The sequence below is a fragment of the Phycodurus eques genome, chromosome 9 (genome assembly GCF_024500275.1).
Source record: "Phycodurus eques isolate BA_2022a chromosome 9, UOR_Pequ_1.1, whole genome shotgun sequence".
NCBI classification, from domain to species: domain Eukaryota; kingdom Metazoa; phylum Chordata; class Actinopteri; order Syngnathiformes; family Syngnathidae; genus Phycodurus; species Phycodurus eques.
The window spans coordinates 42,877-66,789 of NC_084533.1; the positions used below are offsets into that span (position 1 = coordinate 42,877).

The 23,913-nt window shown below is 44.9% G+C and overlaps 1 protein-coding gene and 1 long non-coding RNA gene across 3 annotated transcripts in view; both read right to left on the reverse strand.

Moving 5' to 3' along the window:
- Window positions 1-1,690: 1,690 nt before the first annotated feature.
- Window positions 1,691-6,685, reverse strand: LOC133407905 (uncharacterized). The gene is made up of 3 exons (XR_009769227.1): window positions 6,190-6,685; window positions 3,589-4,147; window positions 1,691-2,286 (listed from the first exon to the last, which is right to left on the reverse strand). It is a non-coding gene; the product is annotated as an uncharacterized LOC133407905 (long non-coding RNA).
- Window positions 6,686-10,710: 4,025 nt separating this feature from the next.
- Window positions 10,711-23,913, reverse strand: part of spdl1 (spindle apparatus coiled-coil protein 1) — a 59,795-nt gene continuing 46,592 nt past the window's right edge. Inside the window, exons 11-14 of one of the 2 annotated variants that reach the window (XM_061685971.1) lie at window positions 15,931-15,997; window positions 14,836-14,982; window positions 14,644-14,719; window positions 10,711-11,141 (exon numbers count right to left, since the gene is read on the reverse strand). In XM_061685971.1, the coding sequence (XP_061541955.1) occupies window positions 11,000-11,141; window positions 14,644-14,719; window positions 14,836-14,982; window positions 15,931-15,997 (432 nt within the window). In that variant the 3' untranslated portion in view covers window positions 10,711-10,999. Of the gene's footprint in view, window positions 11,142-14,643; window positions 14,720-14,796; window positions 14,983-15,930; window positions 15,998-23,913 lie in introns of both variants that reach the window. The other variant, XM_061685970.1, reaches the window with a different exon arrangement.

Sequence of the window (23,913 nt, forward strand, 5' to 3'; positions counted from 1 at the left end):
AAAAGTAGGCGCTAAAAAGTCCTGCCAAAATCACATAGGTCGTCATGTTACAATTTAGTCAATAAAGGCCTCCTACTGGAGTGAAACCGAGTGCTTCGACGCTCGCCGTTCGGCCCCACGAGCTCCGAGAGGGTTGGAAGAGGCCTCCCTTGAAAGCTGGATTCCCACGGCTTGTCTGTGTGAATTCCTAGCCCGCTCGGCGGAAGTTAAGCGACCTAAAGTCGTGCCGAAATCAAATCGGTCGTCATGGTACTCGAGCGAAACTGAGTGCTTTAACGCTCGCCGCTCGGCCCCACAGCCGACCAGAGACTCGGAGGAGGCCTCGTCTGAAAACTGGATTCCCACCGATCGTTTGTTTCAAATCTTAGCCCACTAGCTCAAAAGTAAGCGCTAAAAAGTTCTGCCAAAGTCACATAGGTTGTCATGTTACAATTTAGTCAATAAAGGCCTACTACTGGAGTGAAACCGAGTGCTTCGTCGCTCGCCGTTCGGGCCCACGAGCTCCGAGAGGCTTGGAAGAGGCCTCCCTTGAAAGCTGGATTCCCACGGCTTGTCTGTGTGAATTCCTAGCCCGCTCGGCTAAAGTTAAGCGACCTGAAGTCGTGCCGAAGTCAAATCGGTCGTCATGGTACTCGAGCGAACCTGAGCGCTTTAACGCTCGCCGCTCGGCCCCACAGCCGACCAGAGACTCGGAGGAGGCCTCGTCTGAAAACTGGATTCCCATCGATCGTTTGTTTCAAATCTTAGCACACTAGCTCAAAAGTAAGCGCTAAAAAGTTCTGCCAAAGTCACATAGGTTGTCATGTTACAATTTAGTGAATAAAGGCCTACTACAGGAACGAAACCGAGTGCATTGACGCTCGCCGTTCGGCCCCACGACTTCTGAGAGGCTTGGAAGAGGCCTCCCCTGAAAGCTGGATTCCCAAGCATTGTCTGTGTGAATCCCTAGCCCGCTAGGCTGAAATTAAGTGACCTAAAGTCGTGCCGAAGTCAAATCGGTCGTAATGGTATTCGAGCGAAACTGAGTACTTTAACGCTCGCCACTCGGCCCCACAGCCGTCCAGAGACTCGGGGGAGGCCTCCCCTGAAAGCTGGATTCCCACCGATCGTTTGTTTCAAATCTTAGCCCACTAGCTCAAAAGTAAGCGCTAAAAAGTCCTGCCAAAGTCACATAGGTCGTCATGTTACAATTTAGTCAATAAAGGCCTATTACTGGACCGAAACATGTCACAATTTCTTGACATGACAGAGTATTAGGATCCGAGATTGGTCTCCTTATGTCCTTGTCATTTTTGACAGTGTTGACTAATTAGATTTTCCCTCTTCCCTCGTTCTAAGAATGAGGACCTGTATGTCTTTCAACTCCAGAAAACAAAGAAACCAAATCAGGTCAACGGCCGCAAACAAGTTCCAGCGAAGGTACTATTTACACCCCAGTAATTCCTTGTCAGTCAATTTTAAGAAGCAAGTTAATGCATACTTTTCTAAATATCCCTCTCAGAGCTTCTCGCCCTGACCACCAGTCAAACGAACAACGGGAAAATTTGAAATCCCAGGTAGGTTTCATTTACAAGGTTCCCATGGAGGTGGATTGGTTCCAATCCAATTCAACTTTATTAACAAAGCAAACAATAGAATGAAAACAAATATTTCAAAATGAAAAAAAAATATTTAATACTGTGTGTGTGCGTACATACAAGTGAATCAACTGTCAGTAAAGCGACCAGCAGAGAGAGCTGTTTGGACGTACAAATAAGATATTCTGGTGTGCCGACCTTGGTCACCGGGAGGTAGTACTGTACAGTATAATATAGTCATGTGGACAAACGAAGAAGAATAGACTTCTTCTGCTGCAATACTAACTCAATAAGTCGCTATAATACTCGTTTTGGGGGGACCTGGGGGTGGTGGGGGATTGGACAGCAAACCCACGAGAGCAAGACGATAAGAACAATTGGGAACTACTGGCAAAGCAAACATTCACATTGGTGCATGACATCTAGAGTCAGCTGATCATGAACCACCCCCATGACCTCTTTAGGTGAGGTCACGACAAGCCAAACAAAGTCAAAACCACTTGAGCACCTTGGATGTGCACATCATTATCAGCTCAACACACAAATACATTCAATGTTTTTCTTTTCTGTTCAACGTCCAAGATTTCTGCACATCGGCTTCTGGTGTCATTGAAGGTTGCGTGCGTAGAAACAAGATGTCCACGAAAAGTCTCATTTCAGTCTGAAGGCGGTTTCGATCGTGTCGTTTCTAAAAGATGGCTGTACTCCGCTGCATACAAGCAACGTGTAGACACGGTTTATGACAAAATGACATCATTGTAGGCTCTTTCATGAGCACAGCAGGCCAGTGGAGGAGCAATGAGAGTGACACCGCTTCGAAAAAAAAAAGCACAGTAAGGAAACGCAAAACAGCTAATCCTTGCCGCCGACGCCGCAGTCAGGACAGCATCTCCTCACTCGCGGTCGGTCAAGGTTAGCGGCCGGAATAGATCATCGGTTGCCTGGCGATTCTGCTTCAGGAGTCGTACACTCGACATCCCGTGTTCCTAAAGCGGCACGACCGCAAGCGAATACAAACTCCAAATGCGCGCTCGTACAAAAACCACGCTGTCTCCTATAGGTTGGATATCATTGGCGTTGGGTGGAATACTTGCATGTCCAAAACCATGACTTTTCAGGAAAACAATAACTAAGTCTTTATTCACACTGTATCATCAAAGAGCAAGCAATTTACAACGCTCAGTCATTTGGAAGTCGTCCCCGTCTATACGTGCCCTGCAACTGACTGGCGACCAGTTCAGGGCGTTGTCCGCCTTTCGCCCAAAGTCAGCTGGGAAAGGCTCCGGCGCAGCGCCCCGCGACCTTTACCGGGAGAAGCGGTGTTGAAAATGGATGGATAGACGGCCCAAATTTGGCCCGATGCCCACAATATGTACTCTATATACACGTGCGCACAAAAATGATTTACAACAGTTCTTCGAAAAACAGTCCATTTGTAACAACTTTTGGACCAATTATCATTTATAAAATACTTTTTGGATTGAAAATGTCAGAGAGGTATTCATTAAAAAAAAAAAAAAAAAAACTCACAACGCATGCTACTTTGTGTTGGAAACAATCGGAGCTGGCACGCTGACATCTAATTATGTTCATGTTGCAACCTCCATCGGCAATGTGCAAGCACGGACGTTCTCAGGACAAAGGCTATTTCGGTGGAAGGAAGGGAGAATAAATGTGTGGACAATATGGAAAGGGGGGAAAAGGAATGCTGTGTGAAAGCAGCTTCAAGTTGCTGGCCACGCAGCTGCAAATTGTACCTCACCGGGCCGCTAGAGGGAAGCAAAGTAACCTGCTCAAAACAACAGTCCAAATTCCGATTTGTCTGCGAGATGACTTTGGCTGTGTTTTATCGGCTGTTCGACTTCTGCTTGTGGAGCTTTTCCTTCTCCCTCTTTCACCTTGGCATGATCCTAAGCTTCATGCTGCTTTTACTACTGGGACGCGCCAACCCCTGGATGCACACACAATCACACGTGGCACAACGCACACAAGGGTGTTTCGCAATCCTTACCTCCTCGGCACAGATCCGGTGGATGTCATCCAGCTTGTGGAGCTCAGCACTCAGGCTGTTCAGGGTGAAGCGGAGCCCCTCTTCCTCAGGGAACCCGGACTGAGGAGGATGAGAAGAAGGGTGCGCGAGAGATCGGATGGCCAAAAAGTGGCAGCAGCAAGTGGCGAGAGAGGTTCCCGGATGTTTTGGTCGTCTCTGCCTGGAGAAATTTCCACGGCTGTGCTGCGACTCCAAAACTGAAAACTAACAACACTGGTTTGAGTGATTTCTCCAAAACCTACAAAACATGTACGTTTGGGAAATCAAGTCCAACATTTGGGGTTAGTGCTCCATCGGTCGTGGGTGTGTGTGTGTTCCGGTTTTTGCCTTCCCCCCGGTTTCACACACACCTGCTCCTGTGAGCATCTTCCCCACCTGTGCCTCGTTCCCCCTAATTACAACCATTCGCACTCAAGGGGTAATTAGCTTGGCCTCGGTCAGCACCGTGTGGCGCTGGCGTGGACGGCGTGGAACCAGGTCCTGCTCCACCAGCTTGTGGGTCTTGGCGGCCTCGCGGATCCTGGGGAGGAGTGAAAACAGGAAGGGATGATATATCAAGTGTTATCATAAAAACAATGGGATGTCAAGTTAGGACATCCTTCTGTTGGATATCCAGTGATTTATATGGACATTGCAAAACATTTGGCCATGATGGGGTTAATTTCTACATTGAAACACTAAATGTTAGTGGTGTAAAAAGAAAAGCAAATACAAAGACAGCAGAAGTTATATAAGGATGTGCACTCATTTGGGCTAAGTTCCAGTTGGTTCACCGGAGTGCGAACATCGCGAACCTGCTGTGCTGCGACTGTCTGCCATTAGACCTGAGGAAGCCTCAAGGAGCCCAAACGTTGTCTGGGCACACAGAATTGGACCGGAAGTCACAGCCTATTTCAGATTTGGCCATTTTTTGAGGTTTTTTTGGGTTTATTAAAAAAAAATATATATATATATATATATATATATTTTTGAATTATATATAAAAAATACATCATCAATAGAGATCTAACCTAATAAATAGCACAATTGAAAACAACCATTATTATTTATAGAGCAAAGGCGAATCCATTCCAATTAATAAATAAATAAATATATATTACTGGCTAAAATATAAATATAGACATAAATTAAAAATGGGGAATGGACAGCGGACCCAAGTCTACTATGGACGACGACGCCAACAGGCGCATCACCGGGAACTGGCACGGGAGGACGGAGGGGAGCATTGGGGGAAGGACCGTGCACCCCCCCTCCCGATCCTGGAAGGGGGATTACGTCCCTGTGTCCGGGAGAGGGAGGGCTCGGTTCCCCTCACCGAACCCTAACCCTTCATTCCCCTCCCCTAACCCTAATTAACACTAACCCTTATAAAGATAAATAAATGAGTAAGAATAAATAAATCACTTATGAGAAAATCTCACGAACATTACGATAAATTAGGGGACAACAATAAAAACCAAGCATAGGCTACAGATGAAGACATTAAAACAGGAAAGGGAACTAATCGGTGCATAAAAACAATTCAAAAATGATTTCAATTTGTAGGACATTTAAAATACGATAAAATTACATAAAATGGGAAATATGTTCCTCAAAAGATGATAGGATAACAATACAGATTACAGGGATTGAAATTATATGTAGTGCATATAGAGTTCTTATTAAAAAAAAGAAAAAAAGAAAACATTAAAAAAAACAGAAAAACTATAAAAACTGTCAAACACAAAAAACAAAACCAGTTAAAAGATATTAATAAGGTTAAGATTTTGGTTAAAATGGTATAAATACAGTTAAACTAGAGGTTATTTAATGGTTATAGATAATAAAAGACAACAACGTAGGGTTCATTTGAAGTTTTAACACAAGTTAAAATGTTGTAAAAAGAGCAGCATACAAAAGGCTGACAAGCCCAGAGGCCTGTTTTGTTTTGGATTTCGGAGGGAGAACACCACCAAAGAGTATAGCTGCTTTGCTGTTGTTGTTTAAAAAACAAAAAAATTTATAAAAAAACTGTGCCACGACCTGAAGAAGGCCCTAACAGGGCGAAACGTTGTCAGGGCACACGCATGATAGGTTTTTTGGTTTGAATTACGGATGTTTTTCTTTTTCTTTTTATTGACTTTTATTTTATTTCTTTGATTCAAATATATTATAAATTAATAACGAAACTAATAAATAAGAAACAACAAAAATAAAGATTACTGAAATAGCCAAGGCGAACTCAAATAAAAGAAGCAATACATCATGGAGGGTGGGGGTTGGACAGAGGTCCGCTATGGGCGGGGCCGCCAGCCCACATACCCCAGGGATTGGAACCAGGGAGACGGGAGGCGGAACCATGGGTGGATGGACCGTGCACCATCCTTTCCGACAGGAAGAGAGGGCCATGCCCCCAATTCCTGGTGGGGAAGAGTGCAGTTCCCCAAACCTAACCCTATGGGAGTGGTTCACAGGAAGGTGAGGATTAGCTGGACACGTAGAAGTTGAAGCGATGCGACTTGCTCAGAGACTTTTGTGAGGGCTCTCCATATATAAGGGCTGTACAAATCAGCTTCGACTTACCATTTACCTCCCTTTGTAATGCCTTCCTCTCTGCAGCCGAGCAGCTGCTGTGCCACACCGTGATGCTGAAGCTGAGGACACTCTCCACCACATCTGTAGAAGCTCCTCAAGACATGGCGCCCCAGTCCGGCACGTCGCAGCTTCCGGATGAAGTAGAGAGGAAGGATTTCGGCTCCAGGTGAGGTCCACGGAAAGGTGGACTACGAGGTCCGGTGGTGGGTGTACCTTGAGATACAAGTAACTCGACACGAGTTTTTTTGCAAGATATGAGCCTTCATTCGGCCGTTTGGCTTTGACTTGCCAGCGTCAATTTAACATAGGAGCGCTTTCTGGTGGCAGTAAACTCAATTCAACTCACTTCGCAATCGGCACCACTTTAACAAATGGTGACCATCCATCCCTTCTCTTAACCGCTTATCCTCACCCGGGTAACGGGTGTGCTGGCGCCTATCTCAGCTGACTTCAAGAAGCAAGTGCAAGAAGCGGAGTACACCAGAACCGGTTGCCAGCCAATCGCAGCAAATGGTGAACACTGATGGATGAAACATTAGCTTATGAAGCATGAACTGTTCTCTGATTTACATTCTACTTTATCACCCTGTGCTTATATAAAGTACAATATTATATAGTGCTATTTTTCCTTTTTAAAAAACAAAACATTTTATGGGACGAGACAGAGAGGCTGGAACAGATTAATGGCATTTCCATTCATTTCAATGGGGAAAAATGATTTGAGAGGAGTCATTTGAGTTAAGAGCATAATGCAGCCCTATGGGTGGCACAAGTCAGTGCAAACTGTAGGCCGGTCCCAAGCCCGGATAAATGCAGAGGGTTGCGTCAGGAAGGGCATCCGGCTTAAAACCTTGCCAAACAAATATGAGCGTTCATCCAAAGAATTCCATACTGGATCGGTCATGGCCCGGGTTAACAACGTCCGCCACCGGCGCCGTCAACCTGCGGGGCGCCGTTGGAAATTCAGCTACTGTGGGTCGAAGTCAAAGAAGAAGAGGAGGTGGAAAGCGGGTTCTTCGGCAGAAAGAGTAGAGGAAAACACAGAGCCTAGAACTGAATGTGGGGACTTTGAATGTTGGAACTATGACAGGAAAATCTCGGGAGTTGGTTGACACGATGATTAGGAGAAAGGTTGATATATTGTGTGTCCAGGAGACCAGGTGGAAAGGCAGTAAGGCTAGAAGTTTAGGGGCAGGGTTTAAATTATTTTACCATGGTGTCGATGGGAAGAGAAATGGAGTCGGGGTTATTTTGAAAGAAGAGTTGGCTAAGAATGTCTTGGAGGTGAAAAGAGTATCAGATCGAGTGATGAGGCTGAAATTTGAAATTGAGGGTGTTATGTATAATGTGATTAGTGGCTATGCCCCACAGGTAGGATGTGACCTAGAGGTGAAAGAGAAATTCTGGAAGGAGCTAGAAGATGTCGTTCTGAGCATCCCAGACAGAGAGAGAGTCATAATTGGTGCAGATTGTAATGGACATGTTGGTGAAGGTAATAGGGGTGATGAAGAAGTGATGGGTAAGTACGGCATCCAGGAAAGGAACTTGGAGGGACAGATGGTGGTAGACTTTGCAACAAGGATGCAAATGGCTGTAGTGAACACTTTTTTCCAGAAGAGGCACGAACATAGGGTGACCTACAAGAGCGGAGGTAGAAGCACACAGGTGGATTACATCTTGTGCAGACGATGTCATCTGAAGGAGGTTACCAACTGTAAGGTTGCGGTAGGGGAGAGTGTGGCTAGACAGCATAGGATGGTGGTGTGTAAGATGACTCTGGTGGTGGGGAGGAAAATTAGGAAGACAAAGGCAGAGAAGAGAACCATGTGGTGGAAGCTGAGACAGGACGAGTGTTGTGCAGCTTTTCGGGAAGAGGTGATACAGGCTCTCGGTGGACGGGAGGAGCTTCCAGAAGACTGGAACAAGGTGATCAGAGAGGCAGACGAGTACTTGGTGTATCTTCTGGCAGGAAAGGAGAGAAGGAGACTTGGTGGTGGAACCTCACAGTACAGGAAATCATACAAGGAAAAAGGTTAGCTAAGAAGAAGTGGGACACTGAGAGGACCGAGGAGAGGCGAAAGGAATACATTGAGATGCGACACAGGGCAAAGGCAAAACAAGAGGCATATGATGACATGTATGGCAGGTTGGACACTAAAGAAGGAGAAAAGGATCTCTACAGGCTGGCCAGACAGAGGGATAGAGATGGGAAGGATGTGCAGCAGGTAAGGGTGATTAAGGATAGAGATGGAAATACGTTGACTGGTGCCAGCAGTGTGCTTGCTAGATGGAAAGAATACTTCGAGGAGTTGATGAATGAGGAAAATGAGAGAGAAGGGAGAGTAGAAGAAGTGTGGTGGACCAGGAAGTGGCAATGATTAATAAGGGGGAAGTTAGAAAGACATTAAAGAGGATGAAAAATGGAAAAGGCAGTTGGTCCTGATGACATTCTTGTGGAGGTATGGAAGTATCTAGGAGAGGTGGCTGTGGAGTTTTTGACCAGCTTGTTCAATAGAATTCTAGTGCGTGAGAAGATGCCTGAGGAATGGAGGAAAACTGTGCTGGTGCCCATTTTTAAGAACAAAGGTGATGTGCAGAGCTGTGGCAACTATAGAGGAATAAAGTGGATGAGCCACACAATGAAGTTATGGGAAAGAGTAGTGGAGGCTAGACTCAGGACAGGAGTATTTCCGAGCAACAGTATGGTTTCATGCCTAGAAAGAGTACCACAAATGCATTATTTGCTTTGAGGATGTTGATGGAAAAGTACAGAGAAGGTCAGAAGGAGCTACATTGTGTCTTTGTAGATCTAGAGAAAGCCTATGACAGAGTACCCAGAGAGGAACTGTGGCACTGCATGCGGACGTCTGGAGTGGCAGAGACGTATGTTAGAATAATACAGGACATGTACGAGGGCAGCAGAACAGCGGCGAGGTGTTCTGTAAGTGTGACAGACTAATTTAAGGTGGACGTGGGACTGCATCAGGGATCAGCCCTGAGCCCCTTCCTTTTTGCAGTGGTGATGGATAGGCTGACAGATGAGGTTAGACTGGAATCCCCGTGGACCATGATGTTTGCAGATGAGATTGTGATCTGCAGTGAAAGCAGGGAGCAGCTGGAGGAACAGTTAGAAAGATGGAGGCATGCACTGGAAAGAAGAGGAATGAAGATTAGCCGAAGTAAAACAGAATATATGTGCATGAATGAGAGGGCTGGTGGGGCAAGAATGAGGCTACAGGGAGAAGCGATAGCAAGGGTGGAGGACTTTAAATACTTGGGGTCAACCGTCCAGAGCAATGGGGAGTGTGGTCAGGAAGTGAAGAAACGGGTCCAAGCCGGTTGGAACGGGTGGAGGAAGGTGTCAGGTGTGTTATGTGACAGAAGAGTCTCTGCGAGGATGAAGGGCAAAGTTTATAAAACAGTGGTGAGGCCAGCCATGATGGACGGATTAGAGACAGTGGCTTTGAAGAGACAGCAGGAAGCAGAGCCGGAGGTGGCGGAAATGAAGATGTTGAGATTCGCTCTTGGAGTGACCAGGTTGGATACAATTAGAAATGAGCTCATCAGAGGGACAGCCAAGGTTCGATGTTTTGGAGACAAAGTTAGAGAGCGCAGACTTCAATGGTTTGGACACGTCCAGAGGAGAAATAGTGAGTATATTGGAAGAAGGATGATGAGGATGGAGCTGCCAGGCAAGAGAGCGAGAGGTTGATGGATGTCGTGAGGGAAGACATGATGGCAGTTGGTATTCGAGAGGAGGATGCAGGAGATAGGCTTACATGGAAAAGGATGACGCGCTGTGGCGACCCCTAACGGGACAAGCCGAAAGGAAAAGAAGAATTTGTGTTAAGAGCATAGACACAGAAAGACTTAAACTCGTATCTGAAGGCAACCACTGGGGGTTGTCTATCCCTCCTCAAGACCACCATCTCCTTAGTCTTCTTCACATTGATGCAAAGATTATCTTTGCATCAGAATCATCTTTATTTGCCAAGTACGTCCAAAACACACAAGTCCACCATCAGTCCACCAGATGTTCTACCTCCTCTCTGTCCTCATCCGTTGTTAGTGATGCGTCCCACTAGTGCTGTGTTCAAACTACACTATATGACAGCTCAGGAACTTAGAATGTTTGCATACAGTATACACATTGTATATACAAAAAAATAAAAATAACTAACTAAGGAAGATTAAAGATTCAGCCTAGTGTTTTTATTGAAGAGGACTTAAAAATATGGTGAAATGGAAGAGGAACCGTATCTTCACACAGTAAGAGAGATTTTCATCTTTAGAGCTTTATGAATATTACCTTTTATTCAATTAAAAGAATATACTTGTTTTTCCCCAAATAAATAAGTCGTTTTTTTTTTTTATAAATACAGGGTCGACAGGAAGGAAATGCTGTTTTTCAGTCGCATACCGCATATAAAGCATTTAATCATACAATATATGTGAGGCCAAAAAGCTAAATTGCAAACAACTAATGATATACAAATTGTTCACACCAAATTTTAAATGGGATATTTTTTTAATTCACTCTAAACAGTAAAAGTATCACAAATCACATTACATATTTGATTGATGCTGTCAGAGATGTAGTAAATTAACAGTTTGGTATTATTCTCGATGTGGTGCATTGTATTGCTTAATAGAGAGCTCGTTCTACTTTTTATTGCATTTTGCAGCAGGATGGGTGAACTTTCTGACAATAAAAAAAAAAAAATGAAAATGTAAAACGTTGATACTACTGTATCTATGTATTAGTAGTGATCCTGTGTGCATGTACTCTCGAAGGTCTCTACTGTGGGGAACACTGGGTTTCCATACTGCTTTTAGAGCAGACATGCATCATCTCAACAGTTTTTTTCCCCCTTTTCTCAGTTTCATTCTGCTCGTGGTGCTCCTCCTTTTGCAGGTCATTGCAGGTGGTCCCATGAGAGCTGAGGAGGAAGAAAACAAAAACACAGTCCTCTGATTCTATGATGCCCTTTGACCAAGGCACTGTGAATCCCCTGATCTTGCTCAAAGGATGCAACACTGTTTCTACGCTCCATCACTAACATCTCTCCTGCTTGTGCGGTGGCTGGTTCTCTGTGTTTTGTGTGCCAAAAAAATATATATACAGCAGAGTACAAACCTGATATGTCTGTGTCAACTCTCAGTCGTCCAGGTTATGGTAATCCACAAAGGTTGAATCAAGGCAACCGGACTGTTCTTGTTTGTTGAAGAGGTTTCACTTTTCTTCCTAGAGGCTTTTTATGTTAAAGATTTTAGGTGTGGTCTCCCCTATTTATGCCTTGGTGGGTGGTGTCCTCTGGGGGTGTTCAACAATATCGGGTGTTGTTGTTGCCCTGCTTGGTTAGTGAAACAACTGTCCTGCAAACCAATGAGTGGTTCACTCGTCTTGTGGCAAAACAGCTTGTTAGGGCCACTCTTCCAATGAGGCTATCTTTGGGCGGAGAGATGTCAGGACATTGTCATAGGCACACGATAGGTGATGCCTCAAACCAAATTTCTTTCGAGACGGCTTTTGCCGTTTGACATAGATGGTGTCTTTTACACCTCTTTCAAACCAGCGGTCCTCCCTTTCCAGAATTTGGACGTTTTGACTTTGAAGGAATTTTTCTCGAAATGCAAATTCTGGACCTGAAGAAGCCACACGCCAATGTTGCGTCATGCGCCTGTGCAGCAGCTTCTTCGTCTCTCCAATGTAGAGGTCATTGCACTCCTCACTGCACCGCGTAAACAACATTGCTGCGCTTGCTTCTCAGCATTTTGTCCTTGGGGTGAACAAGCTTTTGTCCGAGTGTGTTCGTGGATGTTAAATGCATTCGTATGTTGTTTGGATCCAACCTTCTGAGTGTCTCTGATAAACCAGGCATGTATGGGACTACCACATTGTGCCTCCTTTTTTCTGTCTTCAGGCTCAGGTGTTTTGGCTCTTCTCTTTGGAATTGTGACCATGTTTGCCTTGGCCCCCCCAACAACGTCGCTGGCTGGCCCGACAACCAAACTGCGATTGGCGGCTCGTACATTGATGAAGAAGCCAGACACAGACATTGACCACTGACACTTCAAACGTATGTTGCGGTAATATGCTTCGATTCGGCACCAAGCGGTAGCCTTGCTGCTGAAATGCTGCACACCAGCAATGGGGCTCATTTAATTGTGGTTAAACAATTATTTTAAAAAACAAACTCATGAAACAGGCCTCGACAAAAATGATGGTACCCTTAATATTTTGTTGCAGAACCTTTTAAGGCAATCACTGCACTCAAACAATTTTTGTAACTTTCAGTGAGCCTTCTGCTATTCTCAGCAGGTATTTTGGCGCACTCTGGAGCAAAATGCTCCAGTTGCCTCAGGTTTGAAGGGTGCTTTCTCCAGTCTGTGAACAAAGAGCTGATGTGCCTTGACAAAAAGTTCCAGTTTGTCTCATCTGTGCATCGAACGTTTTCCCAGCAGCTTTGCGGCTTGTCAACATGCAGTTTGGTCAATTTCTGTCTCGCTTTTTTTATGATTTTCAACAGTGGTGTCCTCCTTGGACATCTCCCATGAAGTCTACTTTGGCTCAAACAACAACAGATGGTGCAATCTGGCACCGAGTGCCTTGACCTTGGAGTTCACCTTAAATTTATTTGGTGGTTGTTCTCGGCTCTTTTATTACCTTTCATATTATCTGTCTCTTCAATTAGTCATCAATTTGCCTCCTGCGGCTACATCCAGGGAGGTTGGATCTAAATAATATGTGTAACTGTAGTCACAGGAGAAGCTGCTTAGAGATGGGGTCTTATAGCCCCCATGTTTAACAACATGGTTGTTTATGATTTCCTTTCTGATCTCCGGTGACAACCCTCTCCTTTGTTTCCTCTGGTCGATGTTTAGTGTAGTACACACCATGTCACCAAAACAGCACAGTGATAACTTGTCACCCTTGAAATAGGCAGACTGACTGATTAAAAGTTTGAAGACAGCTGTAATTAGAGGACACACCGTGTTTGAACCTGTCCCCATAGTCAAATTATTTTCAATCGTTTATAGGGGTACCATCATTTTTTTTAGGCCTTGTTTTTTTAAAATAATTCACTTGAACCACAATTCAAAAGCACTGTCTGATTTTCATTGGTTCATTTTCATAAAATTTTGATTTATTATTACTTCAAGTTATCTGTGTGACCACTGTGGATTTTTAATGAATTAACAGTGGTGTAACAACTATTTTATCCACGTGTACACACCCATCCATTTTCTTTACCGCTTATCCACAGTTGGGTCGCGGGCTGCTGGAGCCTATCCCGGCTATCTTCGGGTGGGAGGTGGGCTACACCCTGAACCGGTCGCCAGCCAATCGCAGAGCACAGAGAATCAAACAACCATTCGCGCTCACATTCACACCTATGGGCAATTTAGAGTCCTCAATCAACCTACCACGCATTTTGGGACGTGGGAGGAAACCGGAGTGCCTGGAGAAAACCCAGGCACAGGGAGAACATGTAAACTCCACACAGGCGGGGCCGGGATTTGAACCCCAGTCCCCAGAACTGTGAGGCAGATGTGCTAACCAGTCGTCCACCGTGTGTATACAGTATATCCCAATTATCTACCAACTATTTTTGCTCATTTTCAACCTGTTTGAGCAATTTAAACCTATGACATTGTAATTATCCGGAACCATCAGTGTTATGGCCGTAGCAATTTAGTGTTAAGTGATTTCTGTAACGTCACTGATGGTGGAGTGGTACACTCGCCTGACTTTGGTGCGGGCAGCGTGGGTTCAGTTCCCACTCAGTGACGGTGTGAATGTGAATGGTTGTCCGTGTCTGTGTGTGCCCTGCGACTGACTGGCGACCAGTTCAGCGTGTCGTCCCAGATCTGACCTGACCTTTCGCCCAGAGTCAGTTTGGATAGGCTCCAGCGCCCCACGACCCTGACCAGGATAAGCAGTGTTGAGAATGGGTGGATGGACGGGTGATTTCTGTAACAAAATACGGACCATCTGTGGCAGTTGTGGGACACAGCCACTTAGGCATAAATAGGGAGACTCCACATATAACATTTAGAACTGTAGAAGCCTTTTGGATAAAAGCTGAACGGTCTTCAACAAACAAGAACAGTCCAGTTGCCTCCATAGAACCTGTGCGGAGTATAAACCGAAGTTCGCTTCGTGATCAGCATATGTTAAAATAAGATCAAGGATTCCACAACAATTGTATTTTTTTCATAACACAATGTTACATCATTTAGAGTTGACTGAAAGAGATACTGTAAAGTGTTTTTAACAGTTTAAGAACCAATGACTGCAACAGAGAGACAACAAATGGTAAATGTTATTCAAAAATTCTGAAGTGGGTAGATTTATCCTTATACTGTAACTTTTTTATTGATTTATTTTTATTTTTTTTACCCTGTATAAATACCATCGTTCACTCCACAATTTCTGACCTGGGATTGGGGATCAAAACAGGGTCACCCTCACAGAGCTTGACACGCTTGGCTGATTTTGGCCCTGCGTCAAATCCTAAAAAACAAGAATAATTGACTGTATGTTACTATAACGTCAGACAGCAGCACTGCAAAAATACATCCAAAACACACCCTGTCGTGGAAATGCTGTCTGGCCAGTAGGACACTTATCTGTCTCAGGGTGAAGAATCATAGTTTGAGTGATGTCCGTTCCCTTTGAAATCTGCTCGCCCTTATCAAGTGCAATCCCTTCAAATGATGGTACAGTATCTACAGGTAGTTCCTCTTTCTTTCTCCTCTGCAACAAATCAGTTGTCTCTGCAGACCAAATTACAAAATCAGTCATCTTTACGATAGTACTAGAAATGGTAAGCAAATAACATGTTTAAAGTCCCTGTAAAGTGAAACTAAACCCACCTCACTGAACTTTCTGCTGTCACTCAATCATTTGTATGTCCAGCATATGCTGACAATTCCTATATGTATGAGCCACGGAAACATATCCGCTTAAAGCCTTAGGCGGCTGGAATATACATTATGCCACCGAGTCATCGCGGGGCTTTTCCATGCCGAGGCGATAGCAGGCTTTCAATACGTAACCGTCTTGCTCTGTGTTGTCTTGTGTTGGTCCATGTAACAGAGACCCGTCAGGGAAAGTTAACCGTTTATTAAACACACATTCAGCCTGTGGCTTACAGAACAGACATTTGAGCACATACAGTACTTCCTGCTTGTTATCAACACACAATGCTTTGTATTTCAACATATTATGGTAGCCCGAATAACTCAAAATACATAACAATTGGGAATTTAAATAACGAGGCCGAGCTGTTCTAAAAATTGTATCATCCAGGAAAGATGTGTTCTTCGAGTTTTAGGCAGTTTTTATATAACTGCACACGGTCATGGTAAAAATGGGTCAAGTTGTCATAACTAAGTAACTCGCAATTGCACCGGATAGCCAATGATGGAATGAAGGCGCTCAGTACTTTATATAGAAGGGAGAGCCACACCAAGTGCATACTTCGGCTTCGTTTTAGCCACACCCAAAAAATCCGGACAACTGAAATGGTCAAAGAGTTTCACGTGATACACTGTATGTCAACAATTCAGTACTACGTTGTTCTCGGTCTTTGTACCTTTTCAATAATTATCTTCAAACATATGTCATGTATTTAGGAAAAAAGCAACAACCTCTGAATTCATTTTACAGGGTCTTTAAAAAACATCTTGCAAATATAAAAGTTTTTTGAGCTATACAATTACTTTTGGGTTCATATTTGTGTTGTAGCTCCTCTACTTGAAGCTGCAGTCTGATTTTATCGGACTGGGCCTATAAGAAGAAAACAGAAGAAACAGGGAATCAAACAAAGCATTTTTATAACAACAACAACAGAGATGCTCGGTTGTAATTTTGTTGTGTGTGTACTCAGGATGTAACTTGTTGAATGCTAAATGACCGGGGTCCAAATATCTGATGAAAAATGCAATGGATCACTTTCTCCTTTTTCCAGCTGGACAGGAAAAATAAGCTTTACAAGCTTGAACACAAGCTTGAACCTTTGCGTAACATGTTTTTAGCTGAGGGGGAAAATGGAGTCGCTCATCTGTAAGGACTTGGGCTTTGAAGACAGAGGGTCACGGGTCCGAGTCGCGCTGCGGACAAAAATGTAAAACTATTAACCGGTTGTTGGAGAGATGCTAATGTGCTTGCCAACTACTGTCGAGGTTCCAGAAGTAATGCCAGGTCACCTTACAATGTCCCAGACAGCAGGCTGGATGGACAGACTGGAAAACCCACTCGAGTATCTGACACCCACAAGCGAGAATGAGAGACCCTCAAGAAGCTGGAGGGTCTGCGTATGCAGGGACCAGCACAGAGAAACATATGTGGTGCAAATCCTTTTCTGTCCCCTGGCATGCAGCGTGAGTGTGTTTCTCCTCATACCACACGAATAGAAACTATTGTTTAGGTGAAAAACACACAACTGTAAATAGGATGCACATCGGCTGTCAAACTCCTGAAGTTTGCACACAACACCACAGTCATCGGTCTCATCAAAGACGGTGATGAGTCTGCATATTGACAGGAAGTGGAGCTGTGGTGAGGCCGACACAACCGGAAGCTGAACATGCTCAAGACTGTAGAGATGATCGTGGACTTCAGGAGGCATCCTTCACCACCGCTGCCCCTCACGTTGTCCAACTGCTCTGTGTCAACCGTCGAGACCTTCAACTTCCTCAGAATTACAGTCTCTTTGGACCTGAAGTGGGACACCAATATCAACTCCATCCTCAAGAAGGCCCAGCAGGGGATGCACTTCCTGCGGCTTTTGAGGAAGCACAGCCTGCCACAGACAGGAGCTGCTGAGGCAGTTCTACACAGCATTCATCGAATCAGTCCTGTGTTCTTCCATCACAGTCTGGTTTGGTGCTGCCACAAAGAAGGACAAACTCCGACTGCAACGAACAATCAAAACTGCTGAAAAAATTGTCGGTACCCCCTCCCCACCCTTGAGGACACGCTGCCAGAAGTAAGACAAGAGCATGCAAAACCCTCTTGGACCCTCCACATCCTGGTCACCTCTCTTCCAGCTCCTTCTCTTGGGTAAGCACTATCGAACAATGCAAACGAGAACTAGCAGACATTCCAACAGCTTCTTCCCTCTTGCCATTAACTTCTTAAATAGTTGAAATACAATTCCATTGTAACATGCTGCTAATTTTTGTCTTGAGATTGTAGTTACTGTCGGGCCAATTATACATTATTCGTGCACTCACTGTAGTAGTCTCGTCACTACATTACTTACATATCTGTTGTTGACCAATACTGGCCACTCGTGCTTGAGAAGTACCTGCACCATTTGCACAATTGACATTGTTCCAGATTATCACACAAGTAGTCACTTTAGACTGCATAAAATTATTGAAGTCTGCACCATTTGCACAATGGTCACTGCACCAGACTATTGTTGTATTAGTCATTTCAAACTGCTCTAAATTGCTAGGACTGGGCATCATTTGCACAATTGTCATAAATAAATAAATACAAATAATTTATCGGCATTAACACATTAATGGTAACATTTTATTGCTCAGTGACTATGTTTTTATTTCTCAAAAGTATTCTCTGTCAATTGACTGTCTGTTGTCGTACGGCTCCAACTACCAGAGACAAATTCCTTGTGTGTTTTTGACATACTTGGCAAATAAAGATGATTCTGATAGTTTGTAAATAGCTGGTGTCAAATGTAAAACTGTTACACCGTTGACTATATTTAGCTAAAAATCCCTTTTTCATTGTTGTAGACTGTCTTTTATAGAAGGAAAGCCTCACGGTTCCTACACATTTGAGATTTCAAAATTCCATACATTTTCCAGGCACTAATTTCCAGACTTCTCAAGAAAAAAACAATAATTTGTGACACTTCGAGTAAAATTATTATTATTATTTTTAAAATCTCTGATAATTGTGCAGATCAAAGGGCATTAACCAATTTATACCATGGTCACTTGCCAACGGAAATACTGAAACGACTGTAGTGTATTTAAATAGTACCGAAATCAGAATTCCTTTGAGAGGACCAAGTGTTTTGAGATCAGTATTCAAGCCAACCATCTTTTCTTTGTATTTCTACATCAAAAGGAATTCCTTCAGCCATTTCTATGTTTATTAGGGTTTCCTTCCTTTGTTAGACAGTAACCTGTCCTGGGTTTACAACAGCTCTTCAAAGAGGACTGTTTTGCATATTACAAGATAAGGTTATCATTTGTGTACCTGACCAGTCTGTTCGACGCCAGCAGGCGCGTGTGGGTATTTCACGGACACAGAGTGTCACCTTGCGGCCAGCAGAACACTCCAAATATGGTCATGTGGCGCGACCACATTCCGGGTAAACCCAGGGGCTGGGTTAATTCCACGCCCAGAGATAAGTAAACCTTTATAAACTGGCATCCAAGAGTTTCGGGGGCTTTTTCGTTGTCCTTGCTTTATAAGCAGCTGCTGTGATACTAAGGCTTGTTCAATCGAATTAGCCCAAAAGCCAAGCGTCTCGAAGTCTTCATTCATTCCTGCCCAACGGAAGCCGTTGTTCTCCGGGGGGACCATCGACTCAGAACCACAGGTGAAAAAAATCCAGCACACTACCAAGTCATAATTTTATATTTTGTTGTCAAAATAAAACGTTTTATTAAAACAATTAATGTTCCCTTGCAACGCCTGAAGAGTCATAACAATCTCATAATGTTAAATGTTAAATAACCACAGGTATCACAATAAAATCAGTTTGTATGATTACACACATATTTGGAATATTTATGTGTGACGGTTGATGCAAACTCTCAGGCTCTCTGTCGGTCTTTGTTGACTGGACAGCGGCATAAAATAGTCGCAGGGTATCATTCAAACATCATCGGTGAAGTGTTCAGTTTGTATTTGTCAGTTTTTGTGCCTGGAAGTGTCTCTGTGTTTTAATCACCGGGTTTGTTGTTTTCTTCACGTTGATTTCATCCTTCACCTCTGCGAGTTGATTGAAATTTTACGGATTTAACCTTCATTAACTTGCTTCTGTCTCTTCATTTTCCCCTCAATTCATCAGCAGCATGCCAGTCAAAGGTGTTGTAATCGCCAGATAAAGTAAATGATTAAAATCACTCATTGTTTTAAATTCACTAATTTCTGTCCTCAGAGTGGTTCATTCACTTATCAGAAAATCTGACTGAGTCAGGTTGCTATCTCCCATACGCCCTCCTCATGAGAAAAAGAAACCAGCGTCTTCATTCCTTTTGTGTCTACTTTTTATAATGTTGGGTAAGATAAATCCAACAGTGGTCCCTGAAGCAAAAACTCGAGTATGGGAGGAGTTCGGTGAGGCCATGGAGAAAGACCTCCGGACGGCTTCAAGGAAATTCTGGTCCACCGTCCGGCGTCTCAGGATGGGGAAGCAGTGCACCATCAACACTGTGTATAGTGGGGATGGGGCGCTGCTGACCTCGACTCGGGACGTTATGAGCCGGTGGGGAGAAGACTTCAAAGACCTCCTCAATTCCACCGACACGCCTTCCCATGAGGGAGGAGAGTCTGGGTTCTCTGAGGCGGGCTCTCCTATCTCTGGGGTTGAGGTCACCGAGGTGGTTAAAAAGCTCCTCGGTGGCAAGGCCCCGGGGGTGGATGAGATTCGCCCGGAGTTCCTCAAGGCTCTGGATGTTGTAGGGCTGTCCTGGTTGACACGCCTCTGCAACATCGCGTGGACATCGGGGACAGTGCCTCTGGATTGGCAGACTGGGGTGGTGGTCCGCCTTTTTAAGAAGGGGGACCGGAGGGTGTGTTCCAACTACAGGGGGAATCACACTCCTCAGCCTCCCTAGTAAGGTCTATTCAGGGGTGCTGGAGAGGAGGGTCCGTCGGGAAGTTGAATCTCAGATTCAGGAGGAGCAGTGTGGGGTAGTCAGAGTTTGGTCCGCATATCCGGCAGTAAGTCGGACTCGTTTCCGGTGAGGGTTGGACTCGGCCAAGGCTGCCCTTTGTCACCGTGCCCTCTCCGGGTCGGGGATGAGATCCTGCCCCAGGTGGAGGAGTTCAAGTATCGCGGGGTCTTGTTCACAAGTGAGGGAAGAATGGAATGGGAGATTGACAGGCGGATCGGTGCAGCGTCTGCAGTGATGCGGACTTTGTATCGATCCGTTGTGGTAAAGAAGGAGCTAAGCCGAAAGGCGACGCTCTCGATTTACCGGTCGATCTACGTTCCTACCCTCACCTATGGTCACGAGCTGTGGGTCGTGACCAAAAGAACAAGATCCAGGATACAAGCGGCCGAAATTAGTTTCCTACGCTGGGTGTCCGGGCTCTCCCTTAGAGATAGGGTGAGAAGCTCGGTCATCCGGGAAGATCTCGGAGTAGAGCCGCTGCTCCTCCACATCGAGAGGAGCCAGGTGAGGTGGCTGGGGCATCTGATTCGGATGCCTCCCGGACGCCTCCCTGGTGAGGTGTTCCGGGCACGTCCCACCGGGAGGAGACCCCGGGGACGACCCAGGACACGCTGGAGAGACTACGTCTTAGCCTGGCCTGGGGATCCACCCGGAAGAGCTGGATGAAGTGGCTGGGGAGAGGGAAATCTGGGCGTCCCTGCTAAAGCTACTGTCCCTGTGACCCGATCTCGGATAAGCGGTAGAAAATTGATGGATGGACATACATTTGCACATTGAGCTGGTTGGCCTGGGTGGGGACTACTGGTTGGGGGGGGGGGGGGGGTAATCATTGCCCCGTGACAGTCTCGCCTTACCCCTACCCGTCTCCCCAATGTTAATGCATGACACCTCACCACACACGATCACAAGTTAGGGTTAGGGATAATGGTTACCAGTTGGGGACCTGGTAACCATAGTAATAGGGTGGGTAGTAAGATTTGCGCAGCCCACCCCACCCCACCCCCGACCCTACGTCCCGGCTCCTGCATTTGGCCCTGTTGGTGGTTGGGGTCCCCATGCTCTCCAGGGGTGGCAGGAGTGAGGCGTGCTGTGTGGGGGGTAGGGGGATTGGCCGGTACCCGTGCCCCTCCCTTTGGGACTGGTTGGGGCGCTTGGCTGGGTAACCTGCAGGATTGGCTCGGTGGCTTAGCCCCTCCGTATTTGGGCACCCCTTCCTCAACGTGCTGGCTCAGCAACTCCGTACACTAGTTGACTAACATGCATGTGATATGGTGTTCATTCACTCATAAATTCCATTGACACGTTACAGGCTTTAATTGCTTGTATTTGGACCACTAATAATACGGGTTAAATTACGATATCAACTCACAGGTTCATATTTTCGTGTTTAGACACTATAAAAGCATCCCACCGGACCACTCATCAATAGCATTGCCTTGCTCATTTCCCACATCTCGTCCTGCCCTGCCTTTTTCTGTCTTCTCTCATCTTGTCCTATTGGTTAGTTGTTGCATGTCTCCCCCGGGTTGTTCTTGACCAAATACTTTTCCACCATAATTTGCTAATAAATTCTTGAAAAATCAAATGTCATTTTCTGGATTTGTTTCCCCCATTTTGTCTCTCATAGGTGAGGTATACCTATGATGAAATTTACAGCCCTCTCATCTTTTTAAGTGGGAGAACTTGCACAATTGGTGGCTAACTAAATACTTTTATTGCCCCACTGTAAGCCTCCATTTAGTCCTCAGCACCTCCAGGAGCATGTAGTCGTCTGACCTGAGACAACGTACAGGAGTGGAGCAGCTCAGAGAGGTAAGGTGGTGTGGGACTATTTAAAGATTTAATAACAAATAAAATAATTTTAAAATGGACTCTAAAATGAAGAGGAAGCCAGTGAAGGGAGGCCAGAATTGGGGTTATGTGCTCCAGTTAGGAAGCGAGGAGCAGCTTCTGAGCCAACTGGAGACATCTGAGAGAGGACTGGCTGACTCCAAAATAAATTACATGACAGTAATCCAGCCGAGACCTAACGAATGCATGGATTACGGTTTTAAAGTGGCGTTGTGAAAGAAGAGGCTTGACTTTAGCCAGCTGCCTAAGAAGTAAAAAGCTGGCCTTGACAACTACACAAATTTGCGGATCCAGTTTAAAATCACCGTCCAGTTTAAAACTCAAGTAAGAGACTGTTGGCTTTTGGTAGATTGTCAAGGTGGCCAAGTCAACAGGGGGGAATTTACAAGGGCCACTGGTACCCATCACCATCACCATAACATCTGTTTTCTTATGGTTAAATGCAAAAGTTCAATGCCATCCAAGGCTTTAATAACCTCATGACATAACAAAAGAGGCTTCAAATAGAAGGCGTCCTTTTTCTTTATTGGGACATCGAGTTGACTGCTATCCACATAAGGAATTGCAATCCCATACTGACTTCAGACATTGTGATTTTACCACCCATGCACAGACCACGTGACAGCGCAAATAACAAAAATACACAAATGAAAATGAAACTAAAAAATGCTTAAGGTACCCACATTTATTAGATTAACCCTTTTAGGGCACCTTTTATTTCTGCTCATGCCTGTAAACTTGCTGTAGGGCTCATTGTGTAGTGCTCTGAAAGTACTGAAAACATCCTTTACTGGGTCAAAAAGACAACCAGCAACGGTGTTGGTCGAACTATCATCACAAGGTCCACTTTCCCTTGAAAAATCTGGTTTAAAAAACTTATTTTATTTTTTGAAATAATGTAGGTCACCGAGTTGATTTCTTCCTCCTGTTCCATTGGGCAGCTTTTGCTCTAATGAACCAATCGAGGATGGGAAAATGCAGACATGAATTGGGGCCTTCTTGATAGCCCTGTTTATTGATTCTGAAATCTGATGGTTGAAAACATAAACACCCATTAACATTGTGTGTATGTGGCATGGGCACAGCAGCCAAGACAGCCAAGACAAAATTGTGAAATGAAGACAAAAGACTGTTGGAAATTAATACGGTATTATATAGTAACATTATTACATATTTTTATATATGGCATTATATAATGTTAGTATATTATATATATTTATATATATTATCATAAACTAACAATAATTCATTAAAAATGTAATGAAGTTGTAAATGTAGGCCAGTGCTTTTGATAGTGTTTAGGCCAGCAAGGAAGGCTCTGAAGGGCTTCACTCCACACCACTGGATTTTGGTGATAAATAATAGCAGTTTTGTGACATTAGGGCGGCTGTGGCTCAGTAGTAGAGCGGGTCGTCCAGTGACCGAAGGGTAGCTGGTTCGAATCCTGGCTCCGATTGTCCGCATGTCGAAGGGTAAGACACTGAACCCGAATTTGCTCCCAGTGGGCAGGGCAGGGCCTTGCATGGCAGCAGCTGCCCATTGGTGTGTGTGAATGGGTGAATGCGAGGCTTTGTAAAGCGCTTTGGGCACTGTGATAGTGTAGATAAAGCGCTATGTAAGTGCAGTCCATCCATGCAGTCCACCAAGTAGTCTCCATGCCACTGCGATAGGGGTCTAATCTCCAACTAATGCAGAACAGTGCATCCAGGAAGGTGCTCAGAGTCAGAAAACATGAACACATTATCCCAGTACTCGTCACACTCCACTGGCTTCCCATCACTACCGAAATAACCTCTAAGGCCGCACTTATCACCCTTCAGTGCATCAATGGAAACGCCCCACCATAACTCGAAAGACCTCCTCACCCAGCAAAACCCAACCAGGATAATCCGCTCTGGACAGAAAAACTTCCTCCAGGATCCCAGAACCAAGCTTCGGACCATGGGTGGGCCTTTAGCACCGCTGCACCAC